This window comes from Ambystoma mexicanum, chromosome 6q, assembly GCF_040938575.1.
Source record: "Ambystoma mexicanum isolate Mex_15411 chromosome 6q, UKY_AmexF1_1, whole genome shotgun sequence".
Taxonomy (NCBI): Eukaryota; Metazoa; Chordata; class Amphibia; order Caudata; family Ambystomatidae; genus Ambystoma; species Ambystoma mexicanum.
Genome location: NC_090937.1, coordinates 699,210,857 through 699,225,224, shown reverse-complemented (window position 1 = coordinate 699,225,224; position 14,368 = coordinate 699,210,857). Strand labels below are relative to the sequence as shown.

The window sequence follows — 14,368 nt, the reverse complement described above, 5'->3', positions numbered from 1 at the left end:
AGGAGAAAAAATAAAAAAAATAAATAAATAAAAAAAAAACACAACACAGCAACACTAATAGATTCTAATTAACTTGCATGTAAGCCTGGTGGAAAAGAACACATGGATCCCAAAAGAGCGAAACTTGATTACACAACTTTTTCTACAGCTTAAAAACATGGCATAGCATAACATAACAGTGCAGCATACTAATACCAACTGAATGCAGCACTTCAAAACAGGGCAGAGCACATAGCAGGCTCCTAGCAACACAACTATCGCCTAGTCAAGCAGACCTACAACAGATGCAGAAGTAATCGCAACAGAAAGTACATGGCTTCAAAAACAAAGTCAAGAAAGAACAACACGGGAGACCCGTTCAGCCATCTACTTGCACGCAAACACTTGACAGCTGAACGCCATACCGTCACAAAATGATAAATGAAGGAGGAGTTCACAAAACGTTAAACTGTGATTGGGCGTTTGCACAATAATGCCCTTTATACTACGCTGGAAATGCTATCCTGCTCACAAAAGTAAAAGTGCTGTTTTACAAAAGACAGTTAGGTTTGTAAGCGGGGCAACGGTGTTGTGGGGGTACTTTGTACATGGCACACAGTGCTACCGAGGAGTATTTTCGGGCACAATAAAGTAATAAAGTGAGGGGCCCAGAAACAAATATTTGTACAGCCGACTCCGCTTATTGTTTATAGTGCACGGCACTGGAGACAGGAAGTGGTACTGCTCGCCGGTGCAGCGGGCATCGTACTAACAAAGTAACATTTACATTAAAGCAGACCGTTCACCGGATGGTCCGCGTTGCCATCATTTAACAGGCAAACAAGCAAAGGAGGACGAAAAGTGTGAGAGACAGCGTTCCATCAGGTGGGCGGTTGCATAAGGAGAACGATGAGAGCTGCCATTGGCAGGAGGAGGAATAAAACCACTGGGAAAGTATCCATGATCTATTCGCGGACACCTCCAGTAGTTGCCGATGTTGTGGTTTCACCCAGAGTGGGTTACAGTGCTGTCAAATAGCGTGCTGCTAGAATGCAGCGAAGGGCGATGATCTCCCTAGCCGCACTGACGGATGACAGCGCGGGATGGGAAAGGGCATCTACTTTTTTAAACTGAGCAGTGAGTTGTGGGGGCGGGGATGGGGCGAAGGAGGCTGCCATCTACCCCGCATCTTTCAGAAAGAACCGGCACTCACCTGGACTAATTGCCCTAGTTTCTCAGTACCCGTCGCATTTTCAGAGGCACCCGTCTCCATGGGGCTCTCAGACTCCACCCGCGACTCGGTGTCTTCCATTCCCGGGTTGCAAAAGAAGGTGAGTGCTGCGTGCAGTGTTGAGCGGATCCCGCGCGGATGGTCAGCGGCGCGATGTTCTGCGCGCGCAGAGCTGGGAGGATGGTATCAGAAGAAAGGGGATCGGCAGTAACTCTGCACGCGCTGTAGGAGTAGGAAGAGCGCGCTCACAGCCGGCTTTTCCAGTACATCCCATCAACCAATTAGCGGCACCGGCAGACGCAGCTCTCGCGAGAGACCAGGACACGTTTTCTGCCAAGCACTCAAAAACAAAAGGTATTTCGTTCGCGGGTTCTCTGTTCACTACGAGGAGAGCACTAAACATAAAAGAAAGGCACAAGCAAAACCTACCTATTCTTCCGTTCATGAATGGTCAAATCACTCACAAAGCGCACAATTCCAGCAAGCGGCCATCTTGAAGTAGTAAATGTTTTCTAACCTCAGTATCATGTGCCCGAGTTTTAAGCCGAGATCTTCAACTTGATTTACCCGGATGCTGAAAGTAAATGTAAAGGTACGCGATGATATAATAGGTTTATAATCATATCATCCGTTCCATTCATTTGGAGTTAATAATAATACTCTAAAATGAATATATAACAAACAAAATGCATTGTTTGATTTTTGGAAACGGATGCAGTATCTACTGTTTACATAACATGCATGCCATTCCAGTAGGGACATACGTTCTAGTCTAAGCCAGGTTTTAACTTTGCATTATGAGTTGTGGTCGCAGATTCCACCAACTAAAAACTGGGACCAGCATACCTGTCAACTGTTTGAGTTGCCAAGGTGGCTGAAAAAAAGGATTTTGTTTTCCTGGTTGAGAGACCCATTCACTCTTATGGACAGGCAATGGCATACCTCTCAACTCGTGCTTTTGGCGGATGTCACCCGCCTTGCAAGCAGCTGAATCATCCACCAAGACTCATACGCCCATTCACTTCTATGGGCTCTCACCCTCCAAAAAGAAAATTGGGTGTTTTCACCCACCTTTGTGACACAAAGGGTTAGGAGCTATGCTTGTGGCGGGTGTCACCCACTACTTAGGCAGCTCTCTCACATACCTCTCAACCATTTGTCTTGCAAAGGTGGGTGAAATCACCCGATTTTGTTTTTGGCGGGTGAGACGCCCATTGGAAAGAATGGGCGTGCAGGAGGCTTGGCGGGTGAGTCACCAATTTGCAAGGCGGGTGACACCCGCCAAAAGCGGGTGAGTTGAGAGCTATGCTCTCTCACTCTCCAAGCTCCCTACACGCCAATATATATCAATGGGCTTTCACCCGCCAAATACAAAATTGGATGTTTTCACCCACCCATGAGCCATGAAAGGTTGAGAGCTATGTATTGGCGGGAAAGTGAACGGACTCTATAGTTTAGTGTCACATGAACCGCGGCATGAAGCGTGACATCATGACACGGGGACCAAATAAAGAGGCCCGCTTCGTGCCTTTATGACAGACTTAAGCGGGGCCTGTGAAGCACCATCACTGTGTCTGTCATCTTTAATGCGTGGCGCTGCGCCACGTGACCAGAGCACACAGCCCTATAACATTGGCAACAAGGGTCGGTACCCAGTACAAATTTGAGGACGTGTGCTCAGTAGGGAGACAGTCCCCAAGAACCCATGCAACAAGGAGCATCTGGCGACAGAAGAAGCAGCGGAACCCCGCCACCTCAGCTCCCTGTTCGCAATGTGAATATGACTTCCCACACAAGAAGGACTGCCCAGCAAAAGGGTATACCTGCACAAGGTGTGGGATCCCAAATCAATTTGCGCAAGTCTGCAGAGCCTCGGCCCCTGCCAGCATGCGAAGAGGAAGCTAACGCCCCAGAGGATTCACACAGGAGTAGGCGAGCCAATCCACCAACACTACGGCCACTGACTCACAAATGGACACTCCAGGTGCGAGCATAGGTGACGAAGAGGATGTTTTCTTCATATCAGCCGTACTCACTGTCAACGGTTGTGGGAAATGCCAACCATGATGCGCAGTGACCATTTTAAACACTCTAGTTCATGTGCTCATCAACACAGGAGCCTCAGTCAACGTAATGGGTGAAAAACAATACCAGACATTACCAGGCCCCCCTGCTCTCCAAGACACAAGAGTGCGTATATTCAACTTCGGGGACAAGACTCCTCTACCACTAGAAGGTGCCTTCATCACCACAGCTCAACACCACAATGTGTCCATACGAGCCAGATTCTATGTCACTAAGGTAGCAAATCAAACGCTACATAGCTGCGCAGCCGAAGCCCTGGGCCTCATCCATTTCACCCATGTTGTGTTTGTTGAAGTGGTCCAACTATTACTGCAGAAATTCCAGAACATATTCACCGGAATAGAACGGATGGAAGGTAAACCAATCCAGCTCCACATTGATGATACGGTCCAGCCAGTGGCTCTGAAACTCAGATGAATGCCCTTCCACATCTGCAAGAAAGTAAAAAAAGAGATCCAAGACCTTGTTGATCTCGAAGATTACTGAGCAGATAGAAGGACCCACACCTTTGGTATCCCCAATTGTCGTTGCCCACAAGCCCAAGCAACTGGACAAAGTCCGTATTTGCATGGAAATGTGGCTGCCCAACAACGCACTCAGAAGGGAAAGACTCTTGACGCCCACCCTAAATGACATTGTCGCAGAGATGGAAGGAGCCACAGTCTTTTCCAAACTTGACCTCCAATCTGGCTACCACCAGCTTCTCCTCCACCAGAATAGTCGTTACATCACGACCTTCACCACTCACATTGGCCTCTTCCGGTACAAAAGGCTGAACTTTGGCATCTCATCCGCCGCAGAGGTGTTTCAGAACACCATACGCATGGCACTGGCAGGACTGCCAGGTTCCCTGAATGTAAGTGACGACATCCTAGTGCACACCAAATCCAAAAGTGAACAGCTGGAAAGACTAGAGAAAGTCCTAGCGAGAATCCAGTCGCTAGGCCTAAGCCTCCACCGTGAAAAATGCAAATTTCAGAAAAAAAACAAGATCACATTTTTCAGCTTCATTTTCCAAGAGGGAGGACTATCTGCCGACCCAGCGAAGGTCAAGGTCATCCAAGAAGCCAAACCCCCAGAGTCCATATCAGCGGTAAGATGCTTCCTGGGGTTGGTCACTTATCGTGGCCACTCCATTGAGAACCTGGCCACCCTGTACGAACCCCTAAGGAACCTCACAAAGCAGTCAACAGCATGGAGGTGATCAGCCTTGGAACAAACAGCGTTTGAGAACATCAAGAAAGCACTATCTGAAGAATGCATATTATCGTTCTTCAACCCCCTGAAAGAGCACAGAAATAATTGTGGACGCAAGCCTGTTTGGACTTGGAGTCCTCCTCATCCAGGCCATCAAGGACGGCACACCGTGCACCGTGGCATACGTCAGCTGAGCACTATCGCCTATGGAGCAAAGGTACTCCCAGATAGAGCGCAAAGCTTTGGCAGTGTTGTGGGGATGCTGCCATTTCCATATATATATATCTATGGGAAACCAGTGAAGGTGGTCACCGATCACAAATCTCTTCTTCCCATCACGAGGAGCCGGTCAGCAAACCCTCCACCACGCATAAAAAAATGGTTGTTCGCATGCCAAGAATACAACGCAGACCTCAAGTACAGGCCAGGACAAAACAACGCTGCAGACTACTTGTACTGGCACCCCAAAACATCAAACGCAGCCCTCCTCACCCGCAAGGAGGTTGCGGCACCTGAAGAGCACTGAAGGCTCATCATAGAGAGTTCCGTCCCCAACTCAATGGACATCGCCGAAATCAAAGCAGCCTCTGCAAACAATGGGTGTTTCCAAATCCTGCACAACGCCATGGAGTCAGGACAGTGGAGGTCCGCTCTTGACGACCTAGATTCAAGGGCACAAGAATCTAAACACACATTAGAGCAACTGTGGAAAGTGCGATGTGAACTCACGTTCACGGATGTTGCACTCCTGTTGCGAGAGCCCCACATAGTCATACCTACCGAACTGACCGGCAGGGTGATTGCCCTCGCTCATCACGGCTATCAAGGCGCTGCCAAAACAAAAAGCCGCGTTAGGTTCAAGGTCTGGTTCCCAGCGTTGGAGTCAAAGGTAGGAGACTTTATGCAGGCTTGCAAGTGGTGCCAGGCCACCACCCCACACATTAGAGAACCGGCCATCCAGTGCATGCCCAGAAGCGAGAAACCAAGGGAAACCATCTACATGGACTTTGGATCGACACAAAGAGACTCGCACTTCCTGGTAATGATAGGACAGTGGTCTCGGTACCCTGAGGTTCAATTTGTCCCGTCCCTGGCTCTCCAGGAGGTCATACCGATAATGGAGAAGATGTTTGCTGCCCACAATTTCCCCAAAACAATATGCTGAGACAATGGCTCCCCATTCCAAAGTGCAGGCCTTGAAGAGTTCTTGGCAAAATGGGGCATTGATCATTGGAAAATCACACCTGTGTGGTCACGCACAAATGGCGAAGCAGAACGTTTTATGCGCACGCTCAACAAATGTTTCTGCATAGCGCATGGACAAGGAACATGTGAGAAACAAGCCCTATTTCAATTCCTGCTTCAATATAAAATGACCCCATACTGCCGAAATGCCGAAATATGAAGGAAAAAGAAATCTGGCCCAGATACCGGCTCGGGTGCCAACAGTGCACTAGGGCTGCTTTATTTTTTTTCATATTTGGGCATTTCTTTCCATTTTGCGTGTGCCGGAAGGTCAAAATGGAAAGGAATGCTGAAATATGAAGAAAAAAAAATCTAGCCCTGATGCCGGCTCGGGTGCTGAGAGGGCACCAGGGCTGCTTCATTTTTTCCATATTTGGGCATTTCTCTCCATTTTGGCCACAGAAAATCGAAAGAAATGCCCAAATAAAAAAAAAATGTGTTGTAGTGGCCTCTAAGGACGACAGGACGCTTAGGTGGGTTCTAACTGTCTTTATTGACAAGACAAACTGGCGGGCATAACTTGTCCTTAGGCAGGGTAGGGGGGTTTACTCACAGTTCCTGTCTGGGCTTCACTGGCTTCACTGGAGGCAGGGTGTGCTCATGGATGGCACGCTGTAGGCTTCCAGGGCCCCCATGTGGCCTCTTGTGGCATTGGATTTATGCCCTGGAAGCTGGACTCAGAATCTTCTGTGTCACTCAATTATAATGGCTCCTCAACAGGAGCAGAGCTGTGACCCGACCGCTAGGTCTGGCGCTCTGCCAATTCTGGCGGCAACGTTCTCCCACAATCACGTGACGTCCCCACACACCTCCTTTGCTAGGAAAAGGATGGATGGTCATTCCATGACAAAGTCTGCAAACTTGCTGGGTTTCCTTTTCTCTCTCTGAGGTCTGCCTTGATCTGGAAACGGGGCAGGGATGCAGGAGCACTCTTGGGGAGGTGTGGGTGATTCAGGTTCTCCTTGTCTTGCCCTTCGCTGTGACTCCCTGAGTGGGGATTGGGAGTTGACTCAGAGGCATCTCTTCCTGACTGGTGAGGGTTTTCGGATGGCTCTTGTTGGTCTGGGTCTTCTCCGGTTTCCCAGTGTGGCTGCTCAACGGATTCTTTTCTGCGGTACATGGCCACCCTTTCTAGATTCCATTTCCTTCTGTCTCTGGTGCAAATGTGGTTTGACCCTTTCTTGAAAACTTCTATGGGACTGCTGTATCTGGAGCCGGTCAAAGTGTCTTTGTGAGGGAGACGTATCTTTACCAGGTCGCCTTTGTTAACTGCTGTCTGGCGAGCGGCTCGACGCATGTCCCCTTGAGCCTTCATGGCTTCTTTGTTATGCTGCATGCGAAAGACCACGTCTTCCATGTTCACGTCTTCGTCGGCCCTCACTTGATGGAGCCAAGGTGGTACCAGTGTGGATGCTGCCCTTCTCCCCCTTAGCAGATGGAAAGGTGAAACGCCGGTGACGGCGTTGGGGGTGATGCGGTGGGCTGTGACAGCCTCCTTGAGCGTCCTGTACGGGTTTAGACCCGAGGCATGCGCTAGTTGCAGCGCCCCTTTGATGAAGAGTTTCGCCCGCTCGACCAGGCCATTGGCTTGTGAGTGGTAGAGACTTTCTCTACGCTGTCGAATGTTGTTGAGTTTGAGGAATTTCTCCATCTCTCAAGAGACCAACTGGACCCCATTGTCCGTCACGATTTCCTCAGGAAGGCCTTTGTGCTGGAATATGGTGGTGAGTGCTTCGATGACTGTGCTTGTGGTGGTGTCCGAAGTGAAATCAACTTCGACCCATTTGGAGAAATAGTCGACTGTGACTATCCCATATTTATGTTCTGGGGGCATGCTGTCCAGAGGCCCGATGAAATCCAACCCCAGTTTGCGCCACACCCCTTTGGGGAGTTCGGTGGGCAGCATGGGGGCTTGTCTCACAGCCAGACGCTTGTCAGTGTTTGTGCACTCATGGCACCTTTCGACCATTTGTCGTATGTGCTGATCCATGCCTGGCCACCAGTAGGTGTCGTGTATCCTGCGTCGGGTCATGTTGCATCCCAGATGGCCTGAGTGTGCTCTGCACAGAATCACTTTGCGAATTCCGCTGGGCAGGATCACTTGGTCGCCTCTCAGAATGAGGCCGTTCATGGTGGTGATTTCGTCGTTCACCTTCCAGTATGGGCCTAGGCCTTCAGGGATTGCTCTTTCGTCAGGCCACCCTTCGCGGACCCAGGCTGCTACGCGCCTTAGAGCATCGTCCTGCTCGAACTCCTCCTGCCAGTGGCGCTCACTCAGGTCCATGTACTCACCGTTCCTCAAGTCACTTATAGATGCTACGACACATTCATCTTCCAAGAATGTGGTCCCAGGGGCGTTTTGGTTCAGGAGCCTGGACATGCAGTCCGCTTGTGCGTTTTTCCAGCCAGCAATGTGGGCTATCTCGTATGTGTACTCTTGAAGTTTTGCGGCGATCCTGGCCAGTCTCGGGTGGCCGTCTTGGGGGCTGCCCGGGCTCAACATGTGAATGAGGGGTTTGTGGTTGGTGATCAGTCTAAACTTCGTGCCCCAAACATAAGATCTGAAGTAGTCGACGGCCCATGCACAAGCCAACATTTCTTTTTCAACGGTGGAGTAATTCTTCTCCGCTGAAGATAGGGCTTTTGATGCAAACGCCACAATGTTTTCAGTGTCGCCCTTCTTCTGGGTCAGAGTGGCCCCGAGCCCGTACGCGCTGGCATCCGTTGTGATACAGGTGTCCCATTCCGGGTTGAACGGTTTCAGGCATGGTGCATGTATGATTCTCCGTTTGATTTCAGTGAAGGCTTCATTTTGTTCTGGCCCCCAGAAGTAGGCTGCCCCCTTCTTCAAAAGCTCCCTCATGGGGCACGTGGTTTCGGAAAACTTTGGGACGAACTTAGCATAGTACTCGGCTATGCCCAGGAACGAGCATAGTTCTTCTCTGGACATCGGGGCCGGGGCGTCTGTTATGGCCTCCATAAGGTTCTTCTTGGGGCTCATCCTTTGGCTAGAAATGCAGTACCCAAGGTATTCTACCTTGCTCGCTCCAAAAACACATTTCTCGTGGCATAGATGAACGCCTGCCTCTTGAAGCTTGCTCAGGACTGCCTTGAGTGCTCTGTCATGGGTCTCGTTGTCCTTGGCGTACACGAGGATGTAGTCCTGAAAGAATGAAACATCTGTGAGTCCTTTAAGTAGGGAATTCATCATCCTCTGGAACGTGTACGCTGCTGAAGACAACCCAAAAGGCATGCGGGTATATTGAAAGGTGCCGAACGGAGTGATGAACGCCGTCAGGGGGCGTGAAGACTTGTGTAGAGAAATCTGGTGATAGGCGTCACACATGTCCAGCTTCGAGAAGATTGCTGCCTCTTTCATCATGAGGACGATTTCACTGATGCTGGGGAGCGGAAAGCTATCAGTGACAACCTCTAGATTCAGGCTTCTCAGGTCGATGCATATCCTGAGGTCGTTGCTGGATTTCTTTTTAACTAGAACCACTGGACTCAACCACTTGGAGGATTCCACGGTCTTGATGGTTCCTTCTTCGACCATTTTCCAAAGGTGGGTATCTAATGCCGGTCTCGCCGTGGCAGGTACTGCTCTAACTTTGTGTTTCACCGGTACCGCATTGGGTTTCAACCGAATCTTGTGAACAAAGTCTCTCACTTTCCCCGGGTTCTCGGAAAACAGGCTAGGGAACATCTCCTTGAAATTCTGCGCTGCTCCTGAGGAGACCATGAGTACATGTTCCGGAGTGCTGGGATCCAGTTTAATACTGAGTCTGTGTTGATCGTCCCATCCAAGCACGGCTGGGCCTTTGGGTGAGAAGTACACTTTGGTGGTGGTAGACCTCCCTTTGAAATCAATCCGGGCTCTGATGTAGCCCAACAGGTTGATGGTTGCACCTCCGAAGACCGTCGGTTTTTGCCTGGTCGTCCTGATTTCCACTTGTGCTTGTCCCATCATTTCCTTATACATGTCGATGGGGAGGATTGTGAGGTCTGATCCCGAATCTGCCATGACACGTGTTTCCATTCCATCCACTTTAATGTTGCAGTGGGGCTTTTCTCTCCTGGGGTGGAGGGCGTTGACCATGATGACCATGGGTCTGTCCTGTAGCTCGTCATCATCGCTTGAGGCGCGGTCGCCATCCACGCAGGAAACGTTTTTCTCCCGCCACGTACATACCGGGGCCACGTGACCAATGCGTCTGCACTTTGAGCACTCCTTATTCCTGGCGGGGCAGTCACGACCATTTGCCATGTGCTTGGTACTGGTGCATCTATAGCATTTCGGCAGATCCTTTTGTCTGGGGCCTTTGTCTCTGGGGCTGTCGCGGGACTGCTTGTCTCTGCGCCCTCTCCATTGCAGCACCGCAAGTTCGGGTACTGGCAGGTGGCTTCCCACTTCTTTGCGCCTGCTGGAGGTTTCTTCCTCTGCCCTGGCAATTTGGATGGCCTTGTCGAGGGTCACTTCTTTTTCTTGGATGAATTTGTCCTGCACTTTCCTGGAGTTGGTGTGAACGACCAGCATGTCGCAGATGACTTGTTCTGCGTTTTTGCCGAACGCGCAAAGAGAGGCCAGTTCCCTCATCCTGGTGATATAGTCGTCCACGGGTCCGCTCCCTTCTTGTTTACGGGTGTAGAACCTCAGTCTGTGTAGCACCACGTTCTCCTTATGGGTGAACCTCTTCACAATGCGACGGGTCGCCTTCTTGTAGACGTCGTCGTCGTCATCGACTACTGATATGGCTGTTAAGCTGGCAAAAATGTGCTGACCTTCAACCCCCATTGCGTTCAGTAGCATCACCTTCTTCCTGGAGGGGGCATATCCCGTGCCGCCCACAGCCTCCGGATACGTGGAGAAAAGGGGCTCCCATTGCATCCACGGAATTGCTACGGTTCCAGGTGACGGGAGAAACGCAGGGCGCGGTGTGGCACCTTGCATGGTGGGCCCGTGGGTCTTTAGGTATCCTCGTCGCCAATTATGTAGTGTCCTCTAAGGACGCTTAGGTGGGTTCTAACTGTCTCTATTGACAAGACAAACTAGCGGGCATAACTTGTCCTTAGGCAGGGTAGGGGGGTTTACTCACAGTTCCTGTCTGGGCATCCCAGTTACTTCACTGGAGGCAGGGTGTGCTTATGGATGGCACGCTGTAGGCTTCCAGGGCCCCCATGTGGCCTCCTGTGGCATAGGACTTATGCCCTAGAAGCTGGACTCAGAATCTTCTGTGTCACTCAATTATAATGGCTCGTCAACAGGAGCAGCGCTGTGACCCGACCGCTAGGTCTGGCGCTCTGCAAATTCTGGCGGCAACCTTCTCCCATGGAGCGCGGGCTCGCGAGATCTCGTTGCATCGGGATCTCGTGAGATCGCGCTCCCGCGATCACGTGACATCCCCACATGGATGCAGCCCTGATGGTGACTCGCCAGGGCTGCGTTTATTATTATTATTTTTCTGGAGAGAGGGATTTCATGGGCTCGGCCCGTGGTAGGCTCCTAGAGCCAATCCTGAACTTCAGGCTCGGCCTTGGCTCAGCCATACCAATGAAATCCCTGGCCCTCCCAGCTCTAGCACTTACCTGCACACTTTTGCACTCCCTCAGATATATACATTCTTCTCCATTTTACTGGTCCTGGTGTCCCGCGTGGCAAGACACAGTTCGGCTACTGCTGAGGCAGAACCTCACAGTGAACAGCTGCACCAGCAGCAGCGGTTTGCCGCAGCGGCATCTAGCAGAACAAAATTAAGTGACAATCTCCTCACGCTTGCGAACTAAAGCTCGGCCCCAGCGCAACCTCAGCCCCTGTAAGGCTGCACGGCACCAACGGGCCCAGTCCCAAGTGAATACTGCTAACAGCATCTGCCCAGACCTACACCATTATCATTATCTTGGCAGTACCAGCATTACTACTGGTTTGATGGAAGCAGGCCCAAATACACCTGTTGAAACCCAAGCCCTATTGCTAGTTCCAGCAATATGAGCCGGAGAGAGCACAGCTCCACAAAGGAGTCAGACAAGCCTCATTGCAGCAGCCGACTGCACCCTTCCATGGGGCGAGTAGTGCAGAAAGCCATCTGCGCCGGCTTTGGGCCGTTCGGCAAACAGTAGAGTGTCATGGAAGACATCATAGCCTTCACGAAAGGCATGCAAGAGCTCAGAGATTATCACCTCAGAGACCCTGTGCCAGTCAGCAGAAAAGGGGGAAGACACAAAGCCTGTCGGGCCAAGAGCGACCAGGCCACCCTGGGCACTATGCGCAGTAAGCATCACTAAACAACAAGGTCATGGGACAGCAGAGGCTGGGGTGGGGATACCTCCTCCTCGGACGGTCAAGATAAGGACAGCTGGACGGACCCCTCTGAAGCAAACTCAGAAGAGAGGGAAGACCTATCCTCAGACGTGGGGAGATCGCGTAAAGCATCAAAGAAAAGCAAGAGATTGGGGGATGAGGACCAGGATGTGATTGACCGGGATAGCCTCATCCATCTCAGATCGGCCGAGTGGGAGCCGCCAGAGAAGATTGTGGCCTATCTGGGGAAAGGTCTGCGTATGACTATAGACAAAGAGGCCCAAAATAAGGTCAGGGCTGAATGCCCCCGAACTCACCTTCCTAACAAAGTGGCTGAGACCCCGGAGAACTATGAGCGCATGCTAACTTTTATGGTGCCCTTCGGGAGAGACATTAAGAAAGGCATCAACCGGTCCTGGAGGGCATGCCAGGACAAGGTGTTGGATTTGGTTGGCCAGCTTGCAAAGATCTGGCAACTGGCAGAGAAGGCCAAGCAGCAGCAGCAGCAGGCCATCAACCTCAATGTCCTCGTGGACTGGGTGCAACAGGCGATTTGACTCCGCAGGGAACGCCATTGCATCCTGGCTACCGAGCGCAGGAGGTCTATCCTGGTCAAAATCAATTTAAAATGAGGGGAGCTTGCTTTGTCAAAAGAGGCAGGAGCCGCGAAAGGGACGTTTTTCAGCGACTCCTTCATTAAGGACATGATCACATTTGTTAATACTTATACCATGCTCGACAAAGCGCAATCATCCCTGAAGATGGTTTTCTGAAGTGAAGTTTTTGGCAGGGCTCACAGAGGCATGGGCCTCTCTGCTAGCCGCTCCTTAGGCTACAGGGTCCCTTCCGGGAGAAGCTGGTGGGAACAGGAAGACCACAAGCCAAACCCCTCCTTCCCATCCAAGGGAAAAGGGAGGGGAAGAGGGAAGCACAGCGGGAAGCAGCAACCTGTCAATTCAGGTGGGAGTATTGCCTGCACCCCACAGAAATCTAGCAGGCATGTATGGCCCTCCAGTAGGGAGGAGACTGACGCACTGTGCAGAGAAGTGGCTAGAAATCACCAAAGATGCATGTGTGTTGAAAGCAGTAAAGGGGTTCTGTTTATAATTTTATCAGCAGCCCAGGCAGGCACATTTGCCCAGACCATTAGAGTTCACAGCAGAGGACAAGCATCTGCTGGGAGAGGAGATCATGCAGCTGCAGTGCAAGGGAGGGATCGTGCCAGCAGAAAGCAGCCCCAGCTTGTTTGCGATCAACATTTTTCTTGTGAGACACAAAGCCAAGTTGCTCCTGTTGATCAATCTAAGGGTGCTCATGCCTTCTTAGTGTACCATCACTTCAAGATGGAGGGCCTTCATCTCCTGCGAGATATCCGTCAGATGGGAGATTGGCTAGCATGTATAGAACTGAAGGATGCCTACCTCACAGTGCCCATAGCGCAGCAATTCCGCTGGTTTCTGCAGTTTCTTTGGCACGGCCAAAGGTGGGAGTTCACTTGTCTCCCTTTGAACTAGCTTCTGCGCCTTGGTGCTTCACCAAGGTAATGAAGCCAGTCGTGTCCAAGCTGAGAGAGCAGGTCATCAGGCTCATTATCTACCTGGACGATGTGTGCCTGATTTGTCAGAACAGGTAACTGTTGCAGAAGCAAGTGGCATATACAGTAACATTCCTGCAGGATCTGGGGTTCCTGATCAATTGGGACAGGTCAGAGATACTTCTGTCCCAAACAATGGAATTCCTGGGCTTTGTGGTGGATTCAGCATGAGGAACCCTCAGCCTGCACCTGGCGAAGGTCAACGCAATCAGAAAAGAAATCAAGTTGTTCATTTTGAAGGACCGGGTCTCGCTCAGGGAATTGGCGAGGCTGGTATGGTGCCTCGCATCATCGTTTCAGGTAATTTTTCAGGGCCCTCTTCACTACTGAGCACTGCAACACCTCAAGATTCAGCATTCCCAGAGAGGCCTCATACGAGCAGAGAGTCTCCCTTTCCCCAGAAGCGAGGAGAGAGTTGTCCTGGTGATATCGCCACATGGAGGCTTGGAATTGGAGATCGATCTTCGGATCCACCCCAGTCCTAGTCAGAGAATTGGATGCCACAGCTACTAGGAGCTACTTTTGTCTCACAAGCTAACTGGTGCCTTACAAACAAGAATATGTGACATTCATTTTGAGTTTTCTAGAATGTTAATAAAGGAGGCTATAGTATCCAGTTAAACATAAGGAATCATACATAATGGGTACAAAGTTAAAATGTGCATCTCATGTGGAAGTTACATTTGCAGTGTATTTGGTTTCCTAGCAGTACCTCCCGCCTACTGGGTGATGCACGACA

At 50.7% G+C, this 14,368-nt stretch overlaps 1 protein-coding gene across 1 annotated transcript in view; it reads right to left on the bottom strand.

Annotated features, from left to right (window-relative positions):
* The window catches only part of SMARCA5 (SNF2 related chromatin remodeling ATPase 5), a 682,605-nt gene extending 680,987 nt beyond the window's left edge, over positions 1–1,618 (bottom strand). Inside the window, exon 1 of the mRNA XM_069631209.1 lies at positions 1,193–1,618. Within this exon, the coding sequence (XP_069487310.1) occupies positions 1,193–1,291 (99 nt within the window). The 5' untranslated portion in view covers positions 1,292–1,618. The remainder of the gene's footprint in view (positions 1–1,192) is intronic.
* Between the last annotated feature and the right edge of the window lie 12,750 nt (positions 1,619–14,368).